This window comes from Thalassophryne amazonica, chromosome 6 (genome assembly GCF_902500255.1).
Source record: "Thalassophryne amazonica chromosome 6, fThaAma1.1, whole genome shotgun sequence".
Taxonomy (NCBI): domain Eukaryota; kingdom Metazoa; phylum Chordata; class Actinopteri; order Batrachoidiformes; family Batrachoididae; genus Thalassophryne; species Thalassophryne amazonica.
Window position 1 is genome coordinate 85,546,497 of NC_047108.1, and position 27,011 is coordinate 85,573,507.

At 46.3% G+C, this 27,011-nt stretch overlaps 1 protein-coding gene across 1 annotated transcript in view; it reads right to left on the reverse strand.

Moving 5' to 3' along the window:
* The window catches only part of LOC117512544 (dedicator of cytokinesis protein 3-like), a 173,113-nt gene that overhangs the window by 62,671 nt on the left and 83,431 nt on the right, over positions 1–27,011 (reverse strand). Inside the window, 6 exon segments of the mRNA XM_034172653.1 lie at positions 4,390–4,478; positions 6,556–6,703; positions 6,792–6,852; positions 6,940–6,995; positions 6,998–7,020; positions 7,147–7,301. Of these exon segments, the coding sequence (XP_034028544.1) occupies positions 4,390–4,478; positions 6,556–6,703; positions 6,792–6,852; positions 6,940–6,995; positions 6,998–7,020; positions 7,147–7,301 (532 nt within the window).

Sequence of the window (27,011 nt, forward strand, 5' to 3'; positions counted from 1 at the left end):
TTCCCCTCCGACCCCGTGTCCACCAGTGCTGGGGCGTGAAGGGTTAGATCCCCACTCAGGATTGTGACTGGGATGCGTGCAGATTTTCGGGGTCTCCCCGCGTGGGTATTGTGACCCACCCTTAGCCCAGTCTCTAAGGACGAGTGCTGCTGTATTGACCATTTGGGGCATTTTTTCTGTGTGTGCTCGGTTGAGCTGCAGAGAAAACACTCCCCACGGACCAGCCTCCTTTGTCTCTGATCTGATCGCCTTTTGGCCCTGCTCATTTCCATAGCAACGTCAGCAGGGGGAGCTGTCGTCACGTGGAGTGCCCTGGCTGTGGAGCGTGGGGAAGTCGGCTCCCTTTCGGACCCGGGAGGAAGAGGGATGGCTTGTGCCTGACCACGCCCTTCGTCTCGCTCCCGTCGGTGTTCTGTTAATCGGTTGTCTAACCGTATAACCAGGTCGATAAGCCCGTCTAAATCCCGCGGCTCGTCCTTCTCCACCAGGTGCTCCTTAAGGACCAGAGACAGTTCGTTTACAAAGGCGGCGCGGAGCGCAACAGCATTCCAGCCAGCTCGCGCTGCCGCAATGCAGAAGTCGACTGCATACTTAGCTGCGCTCCGACACCCCTGCCTGATTGACAGCAGCAAGTTCGAAGCAGATTCGCCTCTATGGGGGTGATCAAAAACCTGCTTTAACTCCCTCACAAACCCAGTATACGTCATTAGGAGCCGTGAATTCTGCTCCCAGAGTGCCGTAGCCCAGGCGTGTGCCTCTCCTCGAAGCAGATTTATTACGTAAGCCACCCGGCTGGCGTCTGACGCGTACATGACGGGATGCTGTGAAAAGACGAGCGAGCACTGCATTAAGAAGTCCGCGCACGTCTCGACACAGCCTCCACACTGCTCCGGAGGGCTTATGTAAGCTTCAGGGGACGGTGGGGGGGTTCGTTGAATGACCAGCGGAATGTCTGTTTCAGGCCTCCGGTCAGCAGGGGGAGGTGCTGCAGCAGCGCCCTGAGCCTGCGCTTCCACCTTGGCGGTGAGAGCCTCCATCCTCCGATTGAGAATCACATTCTGCTCGGTGACTAAGTCCAGCCAAGCAGTGAAAGCGGTTAAGATTTGCTGCAGCTCACCTAACACGCCTCCTGCTGACGCCTGTGCACCTCGCTTTTCCATTGGCTGTTCAAGCGATGGTTGACGCCCCTCGGGATCCATGACGCTGGCCGAGAAATCCTGTTGTGAAGGTGTAGGAACACGGACCCACAACAGGGGGCGTTAAATGAACGGACAATGGATAAGCCAAACAGTAACAATTTAATGTTGTGAAGTGCACAATGGAATACAGACAAACAGTTTTGGTACCACAGACAATTATATGTAGCGTGACGTGTGGGCAGGCTTGAGGATAGGAGACGTCCGTCCCGAACCGAGCCGGATCCCACACGGCCTTCACCGCCAACAGATCTGAAGAACACCGGAGCCGCCAAGTCCTGGATCCCCAGGTGGCCACCGTCTCCAGCTGTCAGACCTGGTACTGCTGGCAGAGAACAGAAACAGTATTGATGAGTGTGAGTTCACACACTCAGTAATCCCACAGTCTGTGTTCTTTTGGGAGGGAGCGCCTCCACCTCCAATCACACACTCGTGCAGCTCCTGTCTAACCACTTATCTGGTTGGAGTGTGAAGCGAAGAAGTCGCTGATCACACCAAATGCCAATCCCTCAGATAAGGCACACCACAGGAAAACGGCTGCAAAGAAGTTCAGACTCTAAGTCAGAGTTAAGTGTAGCAGAGAAATTACCTCTCTAGTGGTTGATTTCTCGGCGGGGAGGTGGAGTTGTTGCCTTTATGGTGGTGGTGATGAACTGTGGATGAGTGACAGCTGGTGCTGATGATGAGTGACAGCTGTCACTCCCGGTTGCTCCGACGCCCTCTCGTGCTTGAAGCCCGCACTTCAAGCAGGGCGCCATCTGGTGGTGGTGGGCCAGCAGTACCTCCTCTTCAGCGGCCCACACAACAAACGATATGTCTTTGGGATGGTTATGAGTAATGTTTTCTCTAATAGTTAAAGTTTATTAGCAAAGAAAGTCATGAAGTCATTACTAGTTAAAGTTAAAGGAATACTCGGCTCAATAGAGCTCTGACTCTTTGTCAGCCTGGCTACAGTGCTGAAAAGAAACCTGGGGTTGTTCTTATTTTCTTCAATTAGTGATGAGTAGTAAGATGTCCTAGCTTTACGGAGGGCTTTTTTTGAGCAACAGACTCTTTTTCCAGGCTAAGTGAAGATTTTCTAAATTAGTGAGATGCCATTTCCTCTCCAACTTACAGGTTATCTGCTTTAAGCTGCGAGTTTGTGAGTTATACCATGGAGTCAGGCACTTCTGATGTAAGGTTCTCTTTTTCAGAGGAGCTACAGCATCCAAAGTTGTCTTCAATGAGGATGTAAAACTATTGATGAGATAATCTATCTCACTCACAGAGTTTAGGTAGCTACTCTGCACTGTGTTGGTATATGGCATTGGAGAACATAAAGAAGGAATCATATCCTTAAACCTAGTTACAGCGCTTTCTGAAAGACTTCTACTGTAATGAACCTTATTCCCCACTGCTGGGTAGTCCATCAGAGTAAATGTAAATGTTATTAAGAAATGATCAGACAGAAGGGGTTTTTCAGGGAATACTGTTAAGTCTTCAATTTCCATACCATAAGTCAGAACAAGATCTAAGGTATGACTAAAGTGGTGGGTGGACTCATTTACATTTTGAGCAAAGCCAATCGAGTCTAACAATTAAGTGTTGAGACTGTCATTCTCAGCATCTGTGTGGATGTTAAAATCGCCCACTATAATTATCTTATCTGAGCTAAGCACTAAGTCAGACAAAAGGTCCGAAAATTCACAGAGAAACTCACAGTAACGACCAGGAGGACGATAGATAACAACACATAAAACTGTTTTTTGGGACTTCCAATTTGGATGGACAAGACTAAGAGTCAAGCTTTCAAATGAATTAAAGCTCTGTCTGGGTTTTTGATTAATTAATAAGCTGGAGTGGAAGATTGCTGCTAATCCTCCGCCTCGGCCCGTGCTACGAGTATTCTGGCAGTTAGTGTGACTCGGGGGTGTTGACTCATTTAAACTAACATATTCATCCTGCTGTAACCAGGTTTCTGTAAGGCAGAATAAATCAATATGTTGATCAATTATTATATCATTTACTAACAGGGACTTAGAAGAGAGAGACCTAATGTTTAATAGACCACATTTAACTGTTTTAGTCTGTGGTGCAGTTGAAGGTACTATATTATTTTTTCTTTTTGAATTTTTATGCTTAATAGATTTTACTGGTTATTGGTGGTCTGGGAGCAGTGCACTGTGCACTGTTCAGCACAAGTGAGATATAGTCAGAAATCAAAAACTGTAGTGGCCACAGTGACACTCATATTCACATCTGCTTCATATGAGAGATCCACGTCCAACACCTAAGATGGTTGATCTACATCACGTGACATGACATTAAGTTTTCCATTGGTAAGCATTGGTGACATATTACCAGAAATGAAAAATTTCCCCTCATTAGTTTGTAAATTTATGGAAACATCTCACTCATGTTGCACCATCTGCTCCACATGGGGTAGCCATACTGGGAAAATGAACTTCCCATCACTACGCATTGTTGAGATATAAAAAGAATGGAAGAGTTAACTTCCTTTCAAGATTATAAAATTGAGTGCAAATACCATAGTAACATTTGTGTTGTACCATCTGCACCACATGAGGCAGCTGTGGTGTAAATATGAACTTTCCAGTATTCAGTACAACTGCTACACAGTAGTTTCCAAAAGATAATGTTTCATCCAATTACTATGCAGAGAACATCCCCAAACCTACACTCCAAAAATTGATGCATTGGATGAAATCAATTCAATTACAGTATGTGCAGGATTTCCATCTAATAAACATATGTAGCCCCAACTCAAATAAAGCACATCCATGCAAGATAATTTTATTTAATTTAATTTAGTTGGGACTACATATAATTATTATGTGGAAATCCAATGAGTCATCTGTTTGTGTGATACACTCGAAAAAATGACTCACTGGCTTGGATTCCATCTAATAAATATAAGTAGTCCCAACTCAATTAAATTGCATTATCTTGCATGGATGCGTTTTATTTGCATTGGGGCTACATAAATTTATTATGTGGAAATCCTGCACATAATTGAATTGAATTCATCCAAAGAGCCATTTTTTGAGTGTAACCTCTGGGTCGTAAAGACTACTTACATTGTTGATATTAAGTACATCATGTTCATAAAGCCTGTCTACACAAGCATGGTGACATATATTTAGACGTGCTACGTCCACAGTGGCCAACGTAAAAATGGTGTGACCATACTTACCATAGTTGGTGCTTGGAGCTGAGTACTTGGTGTTGGACTTGCGGATGATGTTCTCGTGTACCTGGTACCATTCATTCTCGTTGTTACATCTGGAGAGAAAAACACATGGGTTGGGGCCATTATCGACACGCCCATTAGCGGGCCCAGATGCTGTGATGAGGAACATCTGCGCGAACGCTATGCGAACAGTATGTGTCCCAGAAATGATTTCCTCTTGGAGACAAGGTAGCAGCAGGGGGAGGTGTTATCAAGCAGCACATTAGCCCAAATGCACAGCACACTAAGCAAAGCTGACAGCCAGCTCTCTACCAGCCTTTTTCATTACTGTGGGCCCGTAGGCCCCTGGGAAACACATGAGAAAAAGGCGCACAGACTGGAGCTTTATAGGAGCCGACAGTCTGAAGGCAGCTCAGCACTGAATCACTGCTCGTTTTTTAAACGCGAGACTTCTTCCATTCAGCAGAGAAATCCTGTAAAAACAATTGCTTTCTGAGGTGGAAATCTTTATCTCACACTAAACTGTATCCTGGATGGAGAAACAGAATGACAACAGTGATGTAGAGGTAATGGATAACCTCTGACCTGAAGGAGAACAGTGCAGTGCACAAGGAGTAGTACAGTTATGTGCAGTAGTACAGTATGACATCGCTCCCTCTCTCCTCATCTGTGTCTGCAGTGGCTTGGCCTGAAGCAGAAAGATTCTCAACATGCTAAGTGCCCAAAATTGAAGCCGGAGGTACACAGCTATTGATTTTCCAGAGGACACTTCATTATCATTCTGGTCAAAACACACAAGGCATCAGTGCCTCAGCACAGGGTTGACACGGCAAACAGTTCAAATCCCATTTCCGCCTGTTGAACAAAAAAATAAACCAGTTCTCAAATCATGTGGTTTGTTCCTGCCTATTCAATGATCTCAGGGAGATCACACAGCATTACAGAGTTTAGAACACAAGTAAGTCCTATATAGACCCTGAGGACAATTGGTGCTGGTGTTTATCCCCAGATTCCTGAGCATGAAGCAGATTGAGTGTCAATAACTTCCCTTGAATGAGACTCCAGTTGAACTTAGATTAGTTCCACAGCTAAGACCAGTTTTTATTTGCAGCTGGGTGAACTGAGACAATGCAGTCCACCTAGCCAAGGACAGAAGCAGGTATCATGACCTGAAACTGAACACAGGTCTACATACTGGTTGCCAAAATCATTGCAGTAAGCTAACTGCTCTGCAGAAAGGGATTTACTGGAATATGTGTTATGAGTCCAGAAATGTCTTTAGACTTTTGAGTCATGACCCTAATTCATGAGCCTGAAGTCAAAAGACATTCTGGCAACAGATACTAGAGACCTTGGGTTTTTGCCCCATTGTTAGATGGCCTGCCTCTCATGCTGGTGACTATGAGTTTGAATCTAGTGAGGGACATAATGCAATTTACACGTCGTTAAGGTCAGAAACAAAAGAGCGAATACGAGCCCTAATGCTGCTGTTACCAGCTTGTTGGATTGACTCCAGAAGCTTCAAGTGCAGTGTGCAAGAATATATTGAAGATGTTGTTCTTTTTTGCTCATTTCAATGACAACGCAATAACTTCATCTCTGTTGGTGGTCGGTTTTCGGTGTTTTAGACATGCAATCAATGGTAGTGTATTAAGTTGTTAACAGATCAGGGATCACCAACCCTGCACCTGGAGAGCACCTGCCTTGCATGGTTTCTAAATCTCCCTAGTCCACTCACCCTAGTACATATAGAAGCCAGGTGCTCATCAGAAGCAGGGTTAGTAACCTGACTTAGACATTGAACCATTGCTTTTGGAATGGTCACTGGAGTAGCTTAAGTCCACGGTGGAATTTGTCTTTGTTCAATTCAATTTCAATTTATTTCATTTATATAGCACCAAATCACAACAAAGTTGTCTCAAGGTGCTTCACACAAGTAAGGTCTAACCTTACCAACCCCCAGAGCAAGCACACAGGTGACAGTGGTAAGGAAAAACTCCCTTTGATGATTTGAGGAAGAAACCTCAAGCAGACCAGACTCCAAGGGGTGACCCTCTGCTTGACCCAGAGACTGTAGATCAGTCATGTGATCTGACAGGTGGACAGACAAAATTACATAGTAATGTCGCTGAAGTTAAAGCATAAAAATGCACTTTTTTGGTAACTTACGTATAAACTTTGAGCACAAAGTCCTTCTCCTCTTTGAGGTCTGTGATGGTGTGGAAAACGTCACTCATGGCAAGAACGGCACAGCCGTAAGGTCGCCTGTACTGCACGTGGGGGGGGCCTTTTTTTGAGTCGTTGAGCAGCATACGACCTGGATGGAAAAGAGAACAACTCTCCCTGAAGAAGCTCTGCACCACTGCAAACACAATTTTTGTTTTCATATACTTTATTTTATTTACCAGTTCTTATGACGTGTGCAATAATGTACAGGTCTCTCTTCAAGTCTTTACTGCTCAGATCCTGTAGAGACATGTGACGCACCACATCAGAGATCGGGGATGGACGACATTTGTGTTCACAACACGATGATACGGTCAGAGGCGTTACCGTGAAGAGAGCGCACAGACGATCAACCTTCTCGGGATTCTTTGGTCCTCCGTTTTGTTCAGTTTCACCATGAACTTCTCGCTGCAATGGAAGCCAGTTGACAGTGTCAGAGCGTCATCCACAAAAGGCCTCAGTCAATCTGCTGCACAGACAGAGAGTGTAGACGAGCGAGTGTCCATCTGTCCGTGCTGGCGCTTGCATTCCTACCTGATCTGTTTGGCCTCGCGAGTGTCGTACAGAGAGAAGAAGACATCTGCGTCCTCACTGATGCTGTTGTAAGTAAAGCTCTTCAGGTTGATGAAGAGGTGGTGCGACACAGGGACACGGCAACCATCGCCATGGCGCTGTCTCATGCTGTCACCCTGGAAATGAAGAACGTGACCAAAAACAAGGCAGGTCCTTAATGGAAGAGAGATTGCGCAAGTGCTGCTCTCTATAACACATTCAGAGGTGCTGTGGGGGTATTTCAGACAGTAAACCTGTAAGATACGATGCAAAGGTATAGTTTGGACTATCTGTGACTGAATTCTATGGAGTTACGGGATAAAAACAGCAAGAATGGTGGCAAAGGTCAGTTTCATTTTGTACAGGGGTCAAAAGTTAAAGTTGCTCCAATTTTGGTAAAAAGTGATGCAAATTACTAGTTCAGTTAACATGGTTTTAAAAAGGAAAAGTTTGGACCATGTACAGTATCATCCTTTCTTATCACGTTACGGGGTAACATATGTCACATGTCATAGAATCCAATAGACACAGACCTTGTTTGACCTTTACTTTGGAGACCAAGCATTCAACACTGTCAACACTATTCCATTTATTAATCCTATTAGCTCAACCAATAATTTGCATCACTTTTTTACCAACTTTAACTTTTGACCCCTGTACAAAATGACACTGACCTTTGTCACCATTCTTGCTGTTTTTATCCCGTAACGCCATAGAATTCAGTCACAGATAGTCCAAACTATACCTTTTTGGATTCTTTATGATCAGGCAAATAATGTGGAATATTTTTCAACATGATTGGAGCATCTTATAATTTTGACCTCTGTGTAAATCTGCAATTGACCCCTACATGACCACCGATTGAAAAGTTAAGTGGCCAATTGTTTTTTCAAAAGAGGAGTGTCTAATGAGTATTTCTGCCAAATTTGATGCTTTTATCACCATTTGCATCATTGTTTCAGTTATCTGCTGCACTACTTGCACTGTGAGGGAATATCAGCCATGACATTTTGGCTGCATGGTGCATTTCTCTAGACATGGTCCAGCACTTAGGTGTCTCAGTGTTTAGGACTCTAGCAGCTGGAAAAGGCCACCTGACTGCGGCAGATGGATGGTTATTTTCAAGCAGTGGAAATGGACCACCTCTAGGAAGGCAACCAGCATGAAGACTTGGCCTGAATAAAATCCTTTATATGGCATAAATTATTATTATTTTAAAGTCCAGTGTGACTGTACCTGTAATCTCTTTGTTTTGATCTATGAACCTGATTCCTTTCATACTGATCTTAAAGATCAGCTGAAGATAAAGATCAGGATCAAAGGTTGGAAATTAGGATCTAAAATGTTAGAAAAGAGATAGAAGAATAATCCTCTCATAATGAGAATGTAAGAGATAAAAAGAAAATGTCAACAGATGTAAACAGTGGACTGTAACACTGGCTGAGGAAGGTACTCTCTGACTGTTCTGCTAGTTATAGACTGCTTTCAGACAGAACTGACCCACATCTAATGTTTTTCCTCCTACTGTGACAGATCAAAGTAGTGTGAACAAGTTAAATCCCATTTCTTTCACATTAGATTTGGATTACTTTTTTATGTGATATAAGATCTGATCCACATCTGATCTCTGACAGTAAGACCTGAGAGAAGAGTCAGGTCACATTTTTTGCAATTTCTCTTTTTTACATCACACATCACTGCCTTTGTGAGTTTCACTGTCAGTCCCACAACTGCCACTGCCACAGTAAAGGTGTCAGCAGCAGAAGCTGCTGGGATTGGTTTTGGCTGCTTGTCACCTTTTCAATTTCATTTACATCAGGATCTCCATCAACTGAAAGGAGTAGCGGTCATATGGACGACCCTGTTTGTTTGTCTGAATACAAGATAGTTCAAGAAACCAAGTGGAAAATAAATTTTGATGACCCTTAATGGCAACACAGGCCTTAGTTGAGGAAGGAGTTGATTCAAGTTTAATGACCTCAAATATTTTTCTTGATTATCTTTAATTTGTTTTTAAAATTGCAAGATTTTTTTTTAGCATTTTTATGTTTTTTTTTCCTTTTTTCACATTCTTATGCCTTATGACATCACACACACACACACACACACACACACACACACACACACACACACACACACACCCTTTTAATCTATATTGTAATGAAATTTGACATTGTAATTGAAATTTTTATTTTAGTAATTTGACATGTTCTATAATCTGACAAGTGCATGTTTTTGTTGTTGCTGATGTTCACATGGATTACTTTTTTATTAAAATTAACATTTTTCACAGCTGTCTTGAAAACAAATACTAAAGTTTGTTGCCAAAAATAACCCATAAAAACTGAGATTATGTAGCCTCAAAAAAAAATTATCACATCTGTAAGAAAGGTGTTGTTCCTGTGCCTGAGATGCTTGTGGTGACGCCCCCCTTCCCTTTGCACACACACTGTTTTGGTGTTAGTGTGGGTGTGTCACACAGTGAAGACTTGCTCAGTGGGCGTGTCTATATGTGTAGCGGCTGCACTCTGTTGTGTTGTTATGTTTACTAACTTACTGACGTAGGTTTACTAACTACATATGCACAGCGACATCTGCTGGCCTCTGTTACACTCTCCCCACTAAACTTACTCCCTCCAGGTCACGGCACCACTGTAGTGGCTGCACTCTGCGTTGTGTTGTTGTGACTCTGCCCATTCGCTCCCCTTGAGATACAAACTCACAATCCTCAGCATGGGAGTCGGACTCTCTAACCAGAAGGCTAAAACCCAGGGGTCTGACCTTGTGACTAGAGAATCCTTTTGAGCTGTTGGGAGTGAGGTTTACAAACTACATATGCACAGCGACACCTCAATTCAATTCAATTCAATTTCAATTTATTTCCTTTATATAGCACCAGACAGAGTTGCCTCAAGGTGCTTCACACAGGTAAGGACTAACCTTACCAACCCCCAGAGCAACAGTGGTAAGGAAAAACTCCCTAGTAAGTCCCTTCAGCTGCTCCCTTGTTTGCACTCGGGGTTGCCACAGCAAATCCAAGGTGGATCTGCATGTTGAATTGGCACAGGTTTTACGCCGGATGCCCTTCCTGATGCAACTCCACATTACATGGAGAAATGTGGCAGGGGTGGGATTTGAACCCGGAGCCTTCTGAACTGAAACCAAGCGCATTAACCACTTGGCCACAAAAACTCCCTCTGAGGAAGAAACCTCAAGCAGACCAGACTCAAAGGGGTGACCCTCTGCTTGGGCCATGCTACAAACATAAATTACAGAAATAATTCACAGAAGAATTCACGGACGAATATACAAGAATTGCTGTTGGTGCACAGGACAGGAGGATCGCCAACACAAACACAACTCCCATCTCTGGATGGAGCTGCACCTTAAACAGAGAAAAAACAAATCAGGCATCAGAAAGACAAAAAAATACTGTATAATTTGCCAGCATTAATCAAGAAGAAAAACAGAAGAAATACTAAGGTGATCGCCGGCCACTAGCCCTAAGCTTCACTAAAAGACCCAGAATTTAGGTGAAGTTGAGGCCGCGGCCCACTTCAATTACTAATAACATGAATTAAGAGAGTAAAAAGCATAAAATACAACTGCACCAGTATGCTAGCCATATGAAAGGGAAAATAAGTGCGTCTTAAGTCTGGACTTGAAAGTATCCACAGAATCTGATTGTTTTATTGACGCAGGGAGATCATTCCACAGAACAGGGGCACGATAAGAGAAAGCTCCGTGACCCGCAGACTTCTTATTCACCTTAGGGACACAAAGTAGTCCTGCACCCTGAGAACGTAAAGCCCGGGCCGGTACATAAGGTTTAATTAGGTCAGCTAGGTAGGGAGGTGCCAGTCCATGAATAATTTTATAGGTTAGTAGCAGAATCTTAAAATCTGATCTCACTGGGACAGGAAGCCAGTGAAGAGACGCCAAAATGGGTGTAATGTGGTCAAACTTTCTGCTTCGTGTCAAAAGTCTGGCTACAGCATTCTGAACCAATTGGAGACCCCTAATGCTAGACTGCGGTAAACTAGAAAATAGAACATTGCAGTAGTCCAATCTAGAAGAGATGAACGCATGAATCAGGGTCTCAGCATCAGCCATAGACAGGATGGGACGAATCTTCGCTATATATTTCGCAGGTGAAAGAAAGCAGTCCTAGTAATATTTCTAATATGGAGACCAAAGGACAACGAAGGATCAAAAATTACCCCAAGGTTCCTCACTTTGTCAGTGTGATCTATGACACACGAGCCTAGGCTGAGTGTTAACTGGTGAAATTGATGCCAATGTCTCACTGGACCAAGAACCATCATTTCAGTCTTTTCAGAGTTTAAAAGTAGGAAGTTTATAGACATCCAAATTCTCACTGATGCAAGGCAATCTTCTAAGGATTTTATGTGAACAAGATTACCAGCAGTTATCGGCATGTATAACTGAGTATCATCTGCATAGCAGTGAAAGGTAATCCCAAAACGCCGCAATATGTGCCCAAGGGGTGCTATATAAAGGGAGAAAAGCAGGGGGCCTAAGACAGACCCCTGAGGAACCCCAAATTTCATGTCACTAAGGTTAGAGGTAGGGTTACTGTACAAAACACAGTGAGAACGACTGGTCAAGTATGACGTCAGCCATGCAAGGGCACTCCCAGTAATCCCAAAATGATTTTCCAGCCTATCAAGTAGAATATGATGATCCACTGTATCAAATGCAGCACTGAGATCTAACAGCAACAGAACCGTAGTGGTGTCCGAATCCATTGTAAGCAGAAGATCATTCACTACTTTAGTGAGAGCCGTTTCTGTGGAATGATATTTTCTAAAAGCAGACTGCAGCGGCTCAATGAGATTATTCTCAGTAAGATAGTCTACAAGCTGCCGTGACACCACTTTTTCCAGAAGTTTAGAGCAAAATGATAGATTTGATATCGGCCGATAGTTTTTCAATACACTTGTTGGGAAAGTGTAAGTACACGGACCCACAACAGGGGGCGCAAATGAACGGACAATGGAATAGGTCAAATAACACACTTTACTGTTGTGAATATGCACAACAAGTACAACAGATTACAATAATGGACAAAGTCAAATTCACACAGGTGTCGTGTGGGCAGGCTCGAAGATAGGAGACGCGTCTCCAAAGTAGAACCGGAACCACACGGTTTCCTCCGCCACCAGACCCCGGGAATACTGGAGCCGCCAAGTCCCGAATTCCCAGGTGGCCACTGCCTCCGCGTGTCGGACCTGGTACTGCTGGCGAGGAATAAAGAACAATTAAAGGAGGGCGCGTTCGCACCCAGGAATCCGAACGGCAGGTAAGCTACCTCCACCTCTCATTGGAAAGTTCTCTCAGAGTATTGCACAAAGTCACAAAGATCACTGTCAAACAGTTAGCTGAGTACGTTACCTTCTCGGTAGAAACGATATCTCGGCAAAGAGGTGGAGACGTCGTCCTGCTGATATACTCCTGCCGATCAGATGATTGGTAACAGCTGTTGCAGGTGATGCGTGACAGCTGTCACCCTGGCTGCTCCTGTGAGGCGGCTGCACCCTCTGGTGCCTGGAGCCCGCACTCCAGACAGGGCGCCCTCTGGTGGTGGGCCAGCAGTACCTCCTCTTCTGGCGGCCCACACAACAACACTAGGGTCAAGATTAGGTTTCTTAAGTAATGGTTTAATCACTGCATATTTGAAACGTTTAGGAACAGATCCAGAAGTTAAAGAAAGATTAATAATTTCCAGCACAATCGGCCCAAGAGTGGGCCACAGGTCCTTAAACAGTTTTGTTGGTATAGGATCAAATAAACAGGTTGTGCTTTTTGTTGACGTTACAAGTTTCATCAGCATGTCTGGAGAGATACCATCAAATTCTGTAAATCTGGGCAATACCTCAGTAGTGGCACCCACCTCAATAGCAGGGTGTAGTAGCTGGGTTAAGGCATGCTGGGATATGTTCAACCTAATGTTATCTATTTTCTTCTCAAAGTAATCCAGGAAATCTTGTGCTGTAAAAGGAGAGCGAACTACAGGTGTTGTCCATCAATAAGTGTTGCCACCGTGTTGAACAAGAACTTTGAGTTATGCTTGTTTTTGTTGATCAAATCAGAGTAATAGGTCCGCTTTGTAGCCAATAGTGCATGCTTATAGTCTAAGATTGCATCACACCATGCAAGGTGGAATACTTCTAATTTTGAACGATGCCATTTCCGTTCTAGATGTCTTGCTTTATGCTTGAGGTCACGCAGCTAATCACTGAACCAAGGTGACTGCAATTTGGGGGAGAGCGGTTTCAACACAGGTAGTGCAATCATGTCGAGTGTCGTTTTGAGTACTGAGTTTAAACTATCCACAAGTCTGTCGACTGACTGGGTATTTGTCAAAAGTGAGGCTAAGACATCAGGCAATCTAGCTTCTAGTTCAGTCTTAGTTGAGGAGTTGATGCATCACCGTAATGATAAATAAGGTTGTTGTTCCACTAAACACGGCAGTGAAACTGTAAACTTAATAAGTGAGTGATCAGAGACCACTGATGTAAGAGGCATGATGTCAATATTCATGACAGCAATACCACGTGCGAGAACCAGATCCACGGTATTCCCACTAATGTGTGTCAAATCCCGAATGCATTGCCGAAATCCTAATGCATCCACAATTTCCATAAATGATTTGCAGAGGGGATCAGAAGGCTTATTTATATGAACGTTAAAGTCACCAATGATCAGAATGTTATCTGCTCTCATTGACAAGTTAGAAATAAATGCACCAAATTCATCTAAGAATTTAAAATATGGGCCTAGGAGGCCTATATACAGTGACAAAGTAAAACGGCTGATTTTTATTCTTCTGACCTTGGCAATGCGTAATATCCTGAGCGGAGTGGAGAATCAGATGCTCAAACGAGTTATATTTGTGACCCCCAACCGCTAATAAGCTAAACCTAGATTTATAAATAAGAGCTACACCCCCACCTCGCATCACGAGGGACGTGACTGAATGTATATGCTGGTGGGCAGGCCTCATTTAAGGGGAGGACAGCTGTAGGTTTAAGCCAGGTTTCACATAACCCAATCATATCTAAGTGATGATCAATAATAAAAATCATTAATCAACAATGATTTTGAGGACAGTGATCTTATGTTAATGAGACCCAGTCTAAGGACCTCAGTGGGGTTGACAGTTGAGCTGTTTGGGTTTAGGGGTGGTTCCAGAGTGGCATATATAAGATGCCTAGAAGTAGGTTTAGGTTTGAGACATTCCACACGCGTTGTAGGTAGCAGACATGAAATCTTTGATATTGCTGGAACAACCACTGGGCCATCCTCAATTTCAACATGATCCAATATAGTAATGGGTATTAAGTTTGCAAAGCATATCCCTCTATGATTTTTATGGACACGTGTACGAGAGCAGGCCACAGTCTCAACTTGTTGAAATTCCCTCCCTGGCAGATAAACTGCACTATCACCATAGTGGATTTTCTGCACTAATTTCCCCGCTAAGCTAATGGATTCCACACCCACATTTGTCATAAGCCTTGCAGGGACCTGCTGGCCTCCATTGCATATGTACCAAAAAAAGTATACAGATGGCAGGTAATATAGTTTATACATCATGCAAACTTTGGTGCCGTCCACAAGGAGATGGGTTCAGGCCTATCCACAAAAGGTTTGTATCATATTGGCTTTTTATCCACACTGAACCGGCATTTTTGGTGGCTGGAAATGCTGCTTTCTGAAAACAGGTCACAGGGTGGATAAAACTGAAAATGCCGGATTTGCATCTATGTTTGGACAAGCAATATGGACATTTCTGAAACAATGATGTCATAGCCCCACCTCTCTAATTTCAGCCTCTCACAATGAAGGACACGTTTTTGTTGTTAACAGTGTGAGGTTTTTTTTTTTTGTCTTGGTGCAATCTTAATGGGGTTTATTTTCATCACTAGCAGAATGCTGATGAGACAATGGATGGCTGTGGTTAACGGTGGGACTACTGTGACACGAAAAAAATAACTGCAGAAAAGACTTTCAACTTGTAAAATAATTTATTTTTACCCAAGGCCAAAATATGCCATCGGGTATTGTGAAGACTTTGCATCCGTCCATCCATCTGTCTGTCTGTGCTCAGCTTAACTCCAGTCCTATTACTGTCAGGGTCTTCAAATTCACAGGAGGCCTTTTTGGGACACAGACCTTGGGCAAGTTCAAAGATGGCTAACCTTGACCTATTTTAAGAGGTCAAAAGGTCACATTCTGTTTCCTATTTTTAATGTTCATACGGCCGAGGGTATTTTAGCAACTGGTGGCGGGCTGAGAAAGGCACCTGGAGCAGAAAAACACAGACGGAATTCTTTTAAAAAACATTTATTTACATGATAAGGAATTAAAGTATTTCCAGACATCAACTTCCAAAACAAGGGCATCATGTGGACAACAATTTTCAGCTGTGATTATGAATCCGACTGAAAGGACATAAAAGGTCAAATTAAATAACTTTATATTTACTCAGTGTGCTGCTTTATAAAATATAACTCCTGCTGCTTCCTTTGGTTAGCTCCTTTACATGGTTATGCGCATGCCCCACGTCTTCTCTGTTTTTTGTGGAAGCATTAGCATGCCACATACAGACTTGGCATATGTACTACAATGTTTTCAGGCAGTTTGAGTGTATTCGTGTGGACAGAGATATTCCTTGAAACGGTGCCATACTTTTTGAAAACAACAAAGAAAAAGATTGTATAGGGAAAGGTCAATTTCCGTGTGGACAAGGCCTTTAAGTATGTACATGTAAGCGATTTTTAGGCTGGATTGCATTTGCACTGATGTCAGATACAGTTTATTTGCAAACGTGGATGTGAACCATGAATGAAAGATTGTACCCAACCAAAAAATTATAATTTGACACTAAAGTTGGTGACCTTAAAGCTGCATTGTTGGGTTTTCTGCAGCATCTAGCAGCAAGTTCTCAGATTGTAACCAACCATCACCCCTCCCTTTTCAAGAGTGTCTAAGCTTGCCTCTACTGGTGGTTGGCTCTCACTGCGGTATTGTATCACTTCCTGTTCCGGAGCACAGCGGTGTTTTTCTGTATCTGTTAGCTGTTTAATCTGCGCAGTTAGATTGATCTAGTTATCTAGATTACGATTTGTTTCCCAATGTAATCTTCACGTGCCTTAACTAAAGCACTCCTTCTGCTGAATCACCTCTAAATTATTTACACATTATTCACTTTGCGTGTTTTTAGGAATCCGCTAGCTTAGTGCAGCTACTAGCTCTTAGCCGGTTTAGCATGGCGGCTTCTCCTGTCTCTCCCACACTTTTCTGCTCTGGGTGTGAAATGTTTAGTTATTCCTCGGCCTCCTTTAGCAGTAATGGTACTTGTAATAAGTGTAGCTTATTCGTAGCTTTGGAGGCCAGGCTGGGCGAATTGGAGACTCTGCTCCGCACCGTGGAAAATTCTACAGCTAGCCAGGCTTAGCCGCCGTTAGTTCCCCTCTGGCAGATCCCGAGCAGCCGGGAAAGCAGGCCGACTGGGTGACTGTAAGGAGGAAGCGTAGTTCTAAACAGACGCCCCGTGTACACCGCCAACCCGTTCACATTTCTAACCGTTTTTCTCCACTCGATGACACACCCGCCGAGGATCAAACACTGGTTATTGGCGACTCTGTTTTGAGAAATGTGAAGTTAGCGACACCAGCAACCATAGTCAATTGTCTTCCGGGGGCCAGAGCAGGCGACATTGAAGGAAATTTGAAACTGCTGGCTAAGGCTAAGCGTAAATTTGGTAAGACTGTAATTCACGTCGGCAGTAATGACACCCGGTTACGCCAATCGGAGGTCACTAAAATTAACATTAAATCGGTGTGTAACTTTGCAAAAACAATGTCGGACTCTGTAGGTTTCTCTGGGCCCCTCCCAAATCGGACCGGGAGTGACATGTTTAGCCGCATGTTCTCCTTGAATTGCTGGCTGTCTGAGTGGTGTCCAAAAAATGAGGTGGGCTTCATAGATAATTGGCAAAGCTTCTGGGGAAAACCTGGTCTTGTTAGGAGAGACAGCATCCATCCCACTTTGGATGGAGCAGCTCTCATTTCTAGAAATCTGGCCAATTTTCTTAAATCCTCCAAACCGTGACTATCCAGGGTTGGGACCAGGAAGCAGAGTTGTAGTCTTACACACCTCTCTGCAGCTTCTCTCCCCCTGCCATCCCCTCATTACCCCATCCCCGTAGAGACGGTGTCTGCTCCCAGACCACCAATAACCAGCAAAAATCTATTTAAGCATAAAAATTCAAAAAGAAAAAATAATATAGCACCTTCAACTGCACCACAGACTAAAACAGTTAAATGTGGTCTATTAAACATTAGGTCTCTCTCTTCTAAGTCCCTGTTAGTAAATGATATAATAATTGATCAACATATTGATTTATTCTGCCTTACAGAAACCTGGTTACAGCAGGATGAATATGTTAGTTTAAATGAGTCAACACCCCCGAGTCACACTAACTGTCAGAATGCTCATAGCACGGGCCGAGGCGGAGGATTAGCAGCAATCTTCCATTCCAGCTTATTAATTAATCAAAAACCCAGACAGAGCTTTAATTCATTTGAAAGCTTGACTCTTAGTCTTGTCCATCCAAATTGGAAGTCCCAAAAAGCAGTTTTATTTGTTATTATCTATCGTCCACCTGGTCGTTACTGTGAGTTTCTCTGTGAATTTTCAGACCTTTTGTCTGACTTAGTGCTTAGCTCAGATAAGATAATTATAGTGGGCGATTTTAACATCCACACAGATGCTGAGAATGACAGCCTCAACACTGCATTTAATCTATTATTAGACTCTATTGGCTTTGCTCAAAATGTAAATGAGTCCACCCACCACTTTAATCATATCTTAGATCTTGTTCTGACTTATGGTATGGAAATAGAAGACTTAACAGTATTCCCTGAAAACTCCATTCTGTCTGATCATTTCTTAATAACATTTACATTTACTCTGATGGACTACCCAGCAGTGGGGAATAGGTTTCATTACACTAGAAGTCTTTCAGAAAGCACTGTAACTAGGTTTAAGAATATGATTCCTTCTTTATGTTCTCTAATGCCATATAACAACACAGTGCACAGTAGCTACCTAAACTCTGTAAGTGAGATAGAGTATCTCGTCAATAGTTTTACATCCTCATTGAAGACAACTTTGGATGCTGTAGCTCCTCTGAAAAAGAGAGCTTTAAATCAGAAGTGCCTGACTCCGTGGTATAACTCACAAGCTTGTAGCTTAAAGCAGATAACCCGTAAGTTGGAGAGGAAATGGCGTCTCACTAATTTAGAAGATCTTCACTTAGCCTGGAAAAAGAGTCTGTTGCTCTATAAAAAAGCCCTCCGTAAAGCTAGGACATCTTTCTACTCATCACTAATTGAAGAAAATAAGAACAACCCCAGGTTTCTTTTCAGCACTGTAGCCAGGCTGACAAAGAGTCAGAGCTCTATTGAGCTGAGTATTCCATTAACTTTAACTAGTAATGACTTCATGACTTTCTTTGCTAACAAAATTTTAACTATTAGAGAAAAAATTACTCATAACCATCCCAAAGACGTATCGTTATCTTTGGCTGCTTTCAGTGATGCCGGTATTTGGTTAGACTCTTTCTCTCCGATTGTTCTGTCTGAGTTATTTTCATTAGTTACTTCATCCAAACCATCAACATGTTTATTAGACCCCATTCCTACCAGGCTGTTCAAGGAAGCCCTACCATTATTTAATGCTTCGATCTTAAATATGATCAATCTATCTTTGTTAGTTGGCTATGTACCACAGGCTTTTAAGGTGGAAGTAATTAACCATTACTTAAAAAGCCATCACTTGACCCAGCTATCTTAGCTAATTATAGGCCAATCTCCAACCTTCCTTTTCTCTCAAAAATTCTTGAAAGGGTAGTTGTAAAACAGCTAACTGATCATCTGCAGAGGAATGGTCTATTTGAAGAGTTTCAGTCAGGTTTTAGAATTCATCATAGTACAGAAACAGCATTAGTGAAGGTTACAAATGATCTTCTTATGGCCTCGGACAGTGGACTCATCTCTGTGCTTGTTCTGTTAGACCTCAGTGCTGCTTTTGATACTGTTGACCATAAAATTTTATTACAGAGATTAGAGCATGCCATAGGTATTAAAGGCACTGCGCTGCGGTGGTTTGAATCATATTTGTCTAATAGATTACAATTTGTTCATGTAAATGGGGAATCTTCTTCACAGACTAAAGTTAATTATGGAGTTCCACAAGGTTCTGTGCTAGGACCAATTTTATTCACTTTATACATGCTTCCCTTAGGCAGTATTATTAGACGGTATTGCTTAAATTTTCATTGTTACGCAGATGATACCCAGCTTTATCTATCCATGAAGCCAGAGGACACACACCAATTAGCTAAACTGCAGGATTGTCTTACAGACATAAAGACATGGATGACCTCTAATTTCCTGCTTTTAAACTCAGATAAAACTGAAGTTATTGTACTTGGCCACACAAATCTTAGAATCATGGTGTCTAACCAGATCCTTACTCTGGATGGCATTACCCTGACCTCTAGTAATACTGTGAGAAATCTTGGAGTCATTTTTGATCAGGATATGTCATTCAAAGCGCATATTAAACAAATATGTAGGACTGCTTTTTTGCATTTACACAATATCTCTAAAATTAGAAAGGTCTTGTCTCAGAGTGATGCTGAAAAACTAATTCATGCATTTATTTCCTCTAGGCTGGACTTGTTGTGTGGGCCGCTGAAGAGGAGGTACTGCTGGCCCACCACCACCAGAGGGCGCCCTGCCTGGAGTGCGGGCTCCAGGCACCAGAGGGCGCTGCCGCCGGATGAGAACAGCCAGGATGACAGCTGTCACCCATTACTGGACACAGCTGACTCCACTCAGCACGGAGGTATATCAGCAGGACGGCGTCTCCACCTCAGTGCCGAGATATCGCCTTGAGTTTAAGGTAATCACCTCAGCAGCATATTCTGTGTTCTTGACAATATTTGATAACCCTTTCAGGACAGCGGACTACTGAAGGCCAAGTGTTTGGATAAGTACTCACCTTTCCTGCTTAAGTGTGACAAGAGGTGGAGGCGGCTTTGCCCCTCTCCGTCTACTGGGTGCGGTCGCATCCCTACCTGTGTGTTTGTGCTCTTCTCCGCCAGCAGTACCGGATCCGACGAGCGAAGGCAGTGGCCACCTGGGAATTCGGGACTTGGCGGTTCCAGTACTTCTGGGTTTCGGTGGCAGAGGAGATCTGGGTGGTTCCGGTTCGACTAGGACGGGCGTCTCCTACCTTCGAGCCTGCCCACACGACACCAGCAGATTTCGGCTTACGCCTCCAAATTGTTAATTGTTGTATTAGTTGTGTTCTTCTCACAACAGTAAAACTTATTATTTACTTTTCTCCATTGTCCGTTCATTGCGCCCCCTGTTGTGGGTCCGTGCACCTACACTTTCACAACAGGATATCTCGGCCAGCGTCATGGACCCCGAGGGGCGTCAACCGGCTGTTGAACGGCCAATGGAAGAACAAGGCGCGTCGGCGGCTTCGGGAGGGGTAATCGGTGAGTTGCAGCGGATCCTCACCGCTTTCACCTCTCGGATCGATTTAATGACCGAGCAGCACGTTCTCCTAAACCGCAGGGTGGAGGCTCTCGCCGCACAAGTGGAGGCGCGCCCTCCGGGCGCCGCTGCGGCTCTCCCTCCCGAGGACCCTGCGCGTGAAAGTGACATTTCACTGGTCGTTCAACGGTCCCTTCCTCCGTCCCCAGAAGCATACATAAGCCCTCCAGAACCGTACGGAGGCTGTGTGGAGACGTGCGCGGATTTTCTGATGCAGTGTTCGCTCGTCTTCGCACAGCGTCCCGTGATGTACGCGACTGATGCTAGCAAAGTAGCTTATGTAATAAATCTGCTTCGTGGGGAGGCACGCGCTTGGGCTACAGCGCTCTGGGAGCAGAACTCACGGCTCCTTCATACATATGATGGGTTTGTACGGGAGCTCAGAACGGTGTTCGACCATCCCAACAGAGGAGAGTCCGCTTCAACCGCGCTACTGTCAATAAGGCAGGGGCGTCGGAGCGCAGCTGCCTATGCAGTCGCCTTCCGCATCGCGGCGGCGAGATCCGGCTGGAATAGCACTGCCCTCCGCGCCGCCTTTATAAATGGACTGTCACTGGTCCTAAAAGAGCACCTGGTGGCGAAGGACGAACCGCGGGACTTAGATGGGCTCATCGATCTGGTCATACGACTCGACAACCGGTTAGAAGAACGCCGTCGGGAACAAGGCGAGGGGCGTGGCCAGGCACGCGTCGTCCCTCTCCCTTCCGGTTCCGATCGAGCTCCGCCCTCCCCACGCTCCTCTGTTCCTGCGCTCCGTGCGCCTACGGCTCCCCCTGCTGACGAAGCTATGGACACGAGCAGGGCAACATTTAGGGCACCTGGAGCACAAAGGAGGCGGGCCTACGGAGCTTGTTATGTTTGTGGCTCGAGCGAGCATCTCGCAAACGACTGCCCCGAGCGGTTAAACTCCAACGCCCGCCCCTAGAGACTGGGCCAGGGGTGGGCCAAAACATTCACGTGGGACACACCCACATTGCCACACGACTCCCAGTCACGATCCTGTATGAGGATTCAACCCTGAAGGCCCCAGCACTGGTGGACACGGGCTCTGAGGGGAATCTGCTAGACAGTAGATGGGCGAGGGAGATAGGGCTCCCTCTGGTGGCTCTTACCTCGCCTGTGCAGGTTCGGGCACTAGATGGCTCCCTACTCCCACCAATCACGCATAAGACACCTCCAGTAACTCTGGTGGTGTCAGGTAACCACCGGGAGGTGATCGAGTTCTTTGTGACTCAGGCCACCTCCCATGTGGTTTTGGGTTTCCCCTGGATGCTAAAGCACAATCCCCGGATCGATTGGCCGTCCGGGGTAGTGGTTCAGTGGAGCGAAACCTGCCATCGGGAGTGTCTAGGTTCCTCGGTTCCCCCCGGCTCCCAAGCTAAGGAGGAGGTCCGAGTCCCGCCCAATCTGAAGGCGGTGCCGGCGGAGTACCATGACCTCGCTGACGTGTTCAGCAAGGATCTGGCTCTCACGCTTCCTCCCCACCGCCCGTATGATTGTGCCATTGATTTGGTTCCAGGCAGTGAGTTCCCGTCCAGTAGGCTGTACAACTTCTCACGGCCGGAGCGTGAATCAATGGAGACCTACATCCGGGACTCATTAGCTGCCGGGTTGATCCGGAATTCCACCTCTCCGATGGGTGCTGGTTTCTTTTTTGTGGGTAAAAAGGATGGCGGGCTTCGTCCATGCATTGATTATAGGGGGTTGAACGAAATCACGGTTCGCAATCGATACCCGTTGCCCTTGTTGGATTCGGTGTTCACCCCCTTGCATGGAGCCAAAATCTTCACCAAGCTTGATCTTAGGAATGCGTATCATTTGGTTCGGATCCGGAAGGGAGACGAATGGAAGACGGCATTTAACACCCCGTTGGGCCATTTTGAGTACCTGGTCATGCCGTTCGGTCTCACTAATGCTCCCGCGACTTTCCAAGCGTTGGTAAATGATGTCTTGCGGGACTTCCTGCACCGGTTCGTCTTCGTGTATCTGGACGATATACTCATCTTCTCCCCGGATCCTGAGACTCATGTCCGACATGTCCGTCAGGTCCTGCAGCGGTTGTTGGAGAACCGCCTGTTTGTGAAGGGCGAGAAGTGTGAATTCCACCGCACTTCTTTGTCCTTCCTGGGGTTTATCATCTCCTCCAACTCCGTCGCCCCAGATCCGGCCAAGGTTGCGGCGGTGAGAGATTGGCCCCAACCCACAAGCCGTAGGAAGCTGCAACAGTTCCTCGGCTTTGCTAATTTCTACAGGAGGTTCATTAAGGGCTACAGTCAGGTAGTTAGCCCCCTGACAGCCCTGACCTCACCAAAAGTCCCCTTCACCTGGTCGGATCGGTGCGAAGCCGCGTTCAAGGAGTTGAAACGGCGCTTTTCGTCTGCACCAGTTCTGGTGCAGCCCGATCCTAGCCGCCAGTTAGTGGTTGAAGTGGATGCCTCGGACTCAGGGATAGGAGCGGTGCTCTCCCAGAGCGGGAAGACCGATAAGGCTCTTCACCCGTGTGCCTATTTTTTCCGCAGGTTGACCCCCGCTGAACGGAACTATGACGTCGGCAATCGGGAACTCCTAGCTGTGAAAGAGGCCCTCGAAGAGTGGAGACATCTGTTGGAGGGAACAGCCGTGCCATTCACAGTTTTCACTGACCATCGGAACCTGGAGTACATCAGGACCGCCAAGCGGCTGAACCCCAGGCAAGCCCGCTGGTCACTGTTCTTTGGCCGTTTTGACTTCCGGATTACCTACCGTCCCGGGACCAAGAATCAAAGATCGGATGCATTGTCCCGGGTGCACGAAGACGAGGTCAAATGGAACCGTCGGATCCCCCGGATCCCATCATCCCGGAGTCCGCTATCGTGGCCGCCCTCACCTGGGACGTGGAGAAGACCGTCCAGGAGGCCCTGACCCGTGACCCGGACCCCGGGAACGGACCAAAGAACAGACTATACGTCCCACCAGAAGCTAGGGCTGCAGTCCTGGACTTCTGTCACGGTTCTAAACTCTCCTGTCACCCTGGGGTGCGAAGGACCGTGACAGTCGTCCGGCAACGCTTCTGGTGGGCATCCCTGGAGGCCGACGTCCGGGACTACGTCCAGGCCTGTACCACCTGCGCCAGGGGCAAGGCCGACCATAGAAAGACCTCCGGGCAGCTACAGCCACTGCCCGTGCCTCATCGCCCCTGGTCCCACATCGGCCTGGACTTTGTCACGGGTCTCCCGCCGTCCCAGGGAAACACCGTCGTCTTCACGATAGTGGACCGTTTCTCCAAGGCGGCCCACTTCGTGGCCCTCCCGAAGCTCCCAACGGCCCAGGAGACAGCGGACCTCCTGGTCCACCACGTCGTCCGTCTGCATGGGATACCATCAGACATCGTCTTCGATCGCGGTCCCCAGTTCACCTCACACGTTTGGAGGAGCTTCTGCCGGGAACTGGGGGCCACGGTCAGCCTTTCGTCCGGGTACCACCCCCAGACCAACGGGCAAGCAGAGCGGGCCAACCAAGAATTGGAGCAGACACTACGCTGTGTGACAGCCGCGCACCCGACGGCCTGGAGTACCCACCTGGCCTGGATCGAGTACGCCCACAACAGCCAAGTGTCATCAGCCACCGGCCTCTCCCCGTTTGAGGTGTGCTTGGGGTATCAGCCCCCCTTGTTTCCGGTGGTCGAGGGAGAGGTCGGTGTGCCCCCGGTCCAGGCCCACCTACGGAAGTGCCGTCGGGTGTGGCGTGCCGCCCGCTCTGCTTTGTTGAGGGCCCGGACGAGGGCGAAGAAACATGCAGACCGGCGGCGGGCCCCGGCCCCCACGTATCGCCCCGGGCAGGAAGTATGGTTGTCCACCAAGGACATTCCCCTTCAAGTGGACTCCCCCAAGCTCCAAGAACGGTACATCGGTCCCTTCAAGGTCCTCAAAGTCATCAATCCCGCCGCAGTGAGGCTACAGCTTCCGGCCTCGCTGCGGATTCACCCAGTTTTTCACGTCTCCCGGATAAAACCCCATCACACCTCACCCCTCTGCACCCCGGGTCCGGCACCACCTCCTGCCCGGATCATCGACGGGGAACCGGCTTGGACCGTGCGCCGGCTCCTCGACGTCCGTCGAATGGGCCGGGGATTTCAGTACCTGGTGGACTGGGAGGGGTACGGCCCCGAAGAACGCTCCTGGGTGAAGAACAGCTTCATCCTGGACCCGGCCCTCCTGGCCGACTTCTACCGTCGCCATCCGGACAAGCCCGGTCGTGCGCCAGGAGGCGCCCGTTGAGGGGGGGGTCCTGTTGTGTGGGCCGCTGAAGAGGAGGTACTGCTGGCCCACCACCACCAGAGGGCGCCCTGCCTGGAGTGCGGGCTCCAGGCACCAGAGGGCGCTGCCGCCGGATGAGAACAGCCAGGATGACAGCTGTCACCCATTACTGGACACAGCTGACTCCACTCAGCACGGAGGTATATCAGCAGGACGGCGTCTCCACCTCAGTGCCGAGATATCGCCTTGAGTTTAAGGTAATCACCTCAGCAGCATATTCTGTGTTCTTGACAATATTTGATAACCCTTTCAGGACAGCGGACTACTGAAGGCCAAGTGTTTGGATAAGTACTCACCTTTCCTGCTTAAGTGTGACAAGAGGTGGAGGCGGCTTTGCCCCTCTCTGTCTACTGGGTGCGGTCGCATCCCTACCTGTGTGTTTGTGCTCTTCTCCGCCAGCAGTACCGGATCCGACGAGCGAAGGCAGTGGCCACCTGGGAATTCGGGACTTGGCGGTTCCAGTACTTCTGGGTTTCGGTGGCAGAGGAGATCTGGGTGGTTCCGGTTCGACTAGGACGGGCGTCTCCTACCTTCGAGCCTGTCCACACGACACCAGCAGATTTCGGCTTACGCCTCCAAATTGTTAATTGTTGTATTAGTTGTGTTCTTCTCACAACAGTAAAACTTATTATTTACTTTTCTCCATTGTCCGTTCATTGCGCCCCCTGTTGTGGGTCCGTGCACCTACACTTTCACAACAGGACTATTGTAATTCATTATTATCAGGTTGTCCTAAAAGTTCCCTAAAAAGCCTTCAGTTAATTCAAAATGCTGCAGCTAGAGTACTAACGGGGACTAGAAGGAGAGAGCATATCTCACCCATATTGGCCTCTCTTCATTGGCTTCCTGTTAATTCTAGAATAGAATTTAAAATTCTTCTTCTTACTTATAAGATTTTGAATAATCAGATCCCATCTTATCTTAGGGACCTCGTAGTACCATATCACCCCAATAGAGTGCTTCGCTCTCAGACTGCAGGCTTACTTGTAGTTCCTAGGGTTTGTAAGAGTAGAATGGGAGGCAGAGCCTTCAGCTTTCAGGCTCCTCTCCTGTGGAACCAGCTCACAATTCAGATCAGGGAGACAGACACCCTCTCTACTTTTAAGATTAGGCTTAAAACTTTCCTTTTTGCTAAAGCTTATAGTTAGGGCTGGATCAGGTGACCCTGAACCATCCCTTAGTTATGCTGCTATAGACGTAGACTGCTGGGGGGTTCCCATGATGCACTGTTTCTTTCTCTTTTTGCTCTGTATGCACCACTCTGCATTTAATCATTAGTGATCGATCTCTGCTCCCCTCCACAGCATGTCTTTTTCCTGGTTCTCTCCCTCAGCCCCAACCAGTCCCAGCAGAAGACTGCCCCTCCCTGAGCCTGGTTCTGCTGGAGGTTTCTTCCTGTTAAAAGGGAGTTTTTCCTTCCCACTGTAGCCAAGTGCTTGCTCACAGGGGGTCGTTTTGACCGTTGGGGTTTTACATAATTATTGTATGGCCTTGCCTTACAATATAAGGCGCCTTGGGGCAACTGTTTGTTGTGATTTGGCGCTATATAAAAAAAAATTGATTGATTGATTGATTGAAGAGTGCACTTATGCCAATGCTCACACTCGTGAGTGAGCATTTTGTGTTTGATGAAGCAGTGAGACATACTGGGGAGTGTAGACAACAGGTCTGACTGGCTGAACAATACAGAAAGTAAACATTTCCATAGATAGGGAAAAGCTGATCTACGGGAGCAGATAGGACAGATTGTAAATGTTGCTGGTGAGTGTTGTGCTTTTATCACCATATGCATTGTAAGCTTGTTGTTAGCTGTGTATTGCTGTATTGTCATAGAAACAAAACCAAGGTTTAATACATTTTCTTTTGGGGTTTTTTTAAGACTGCTGCCATG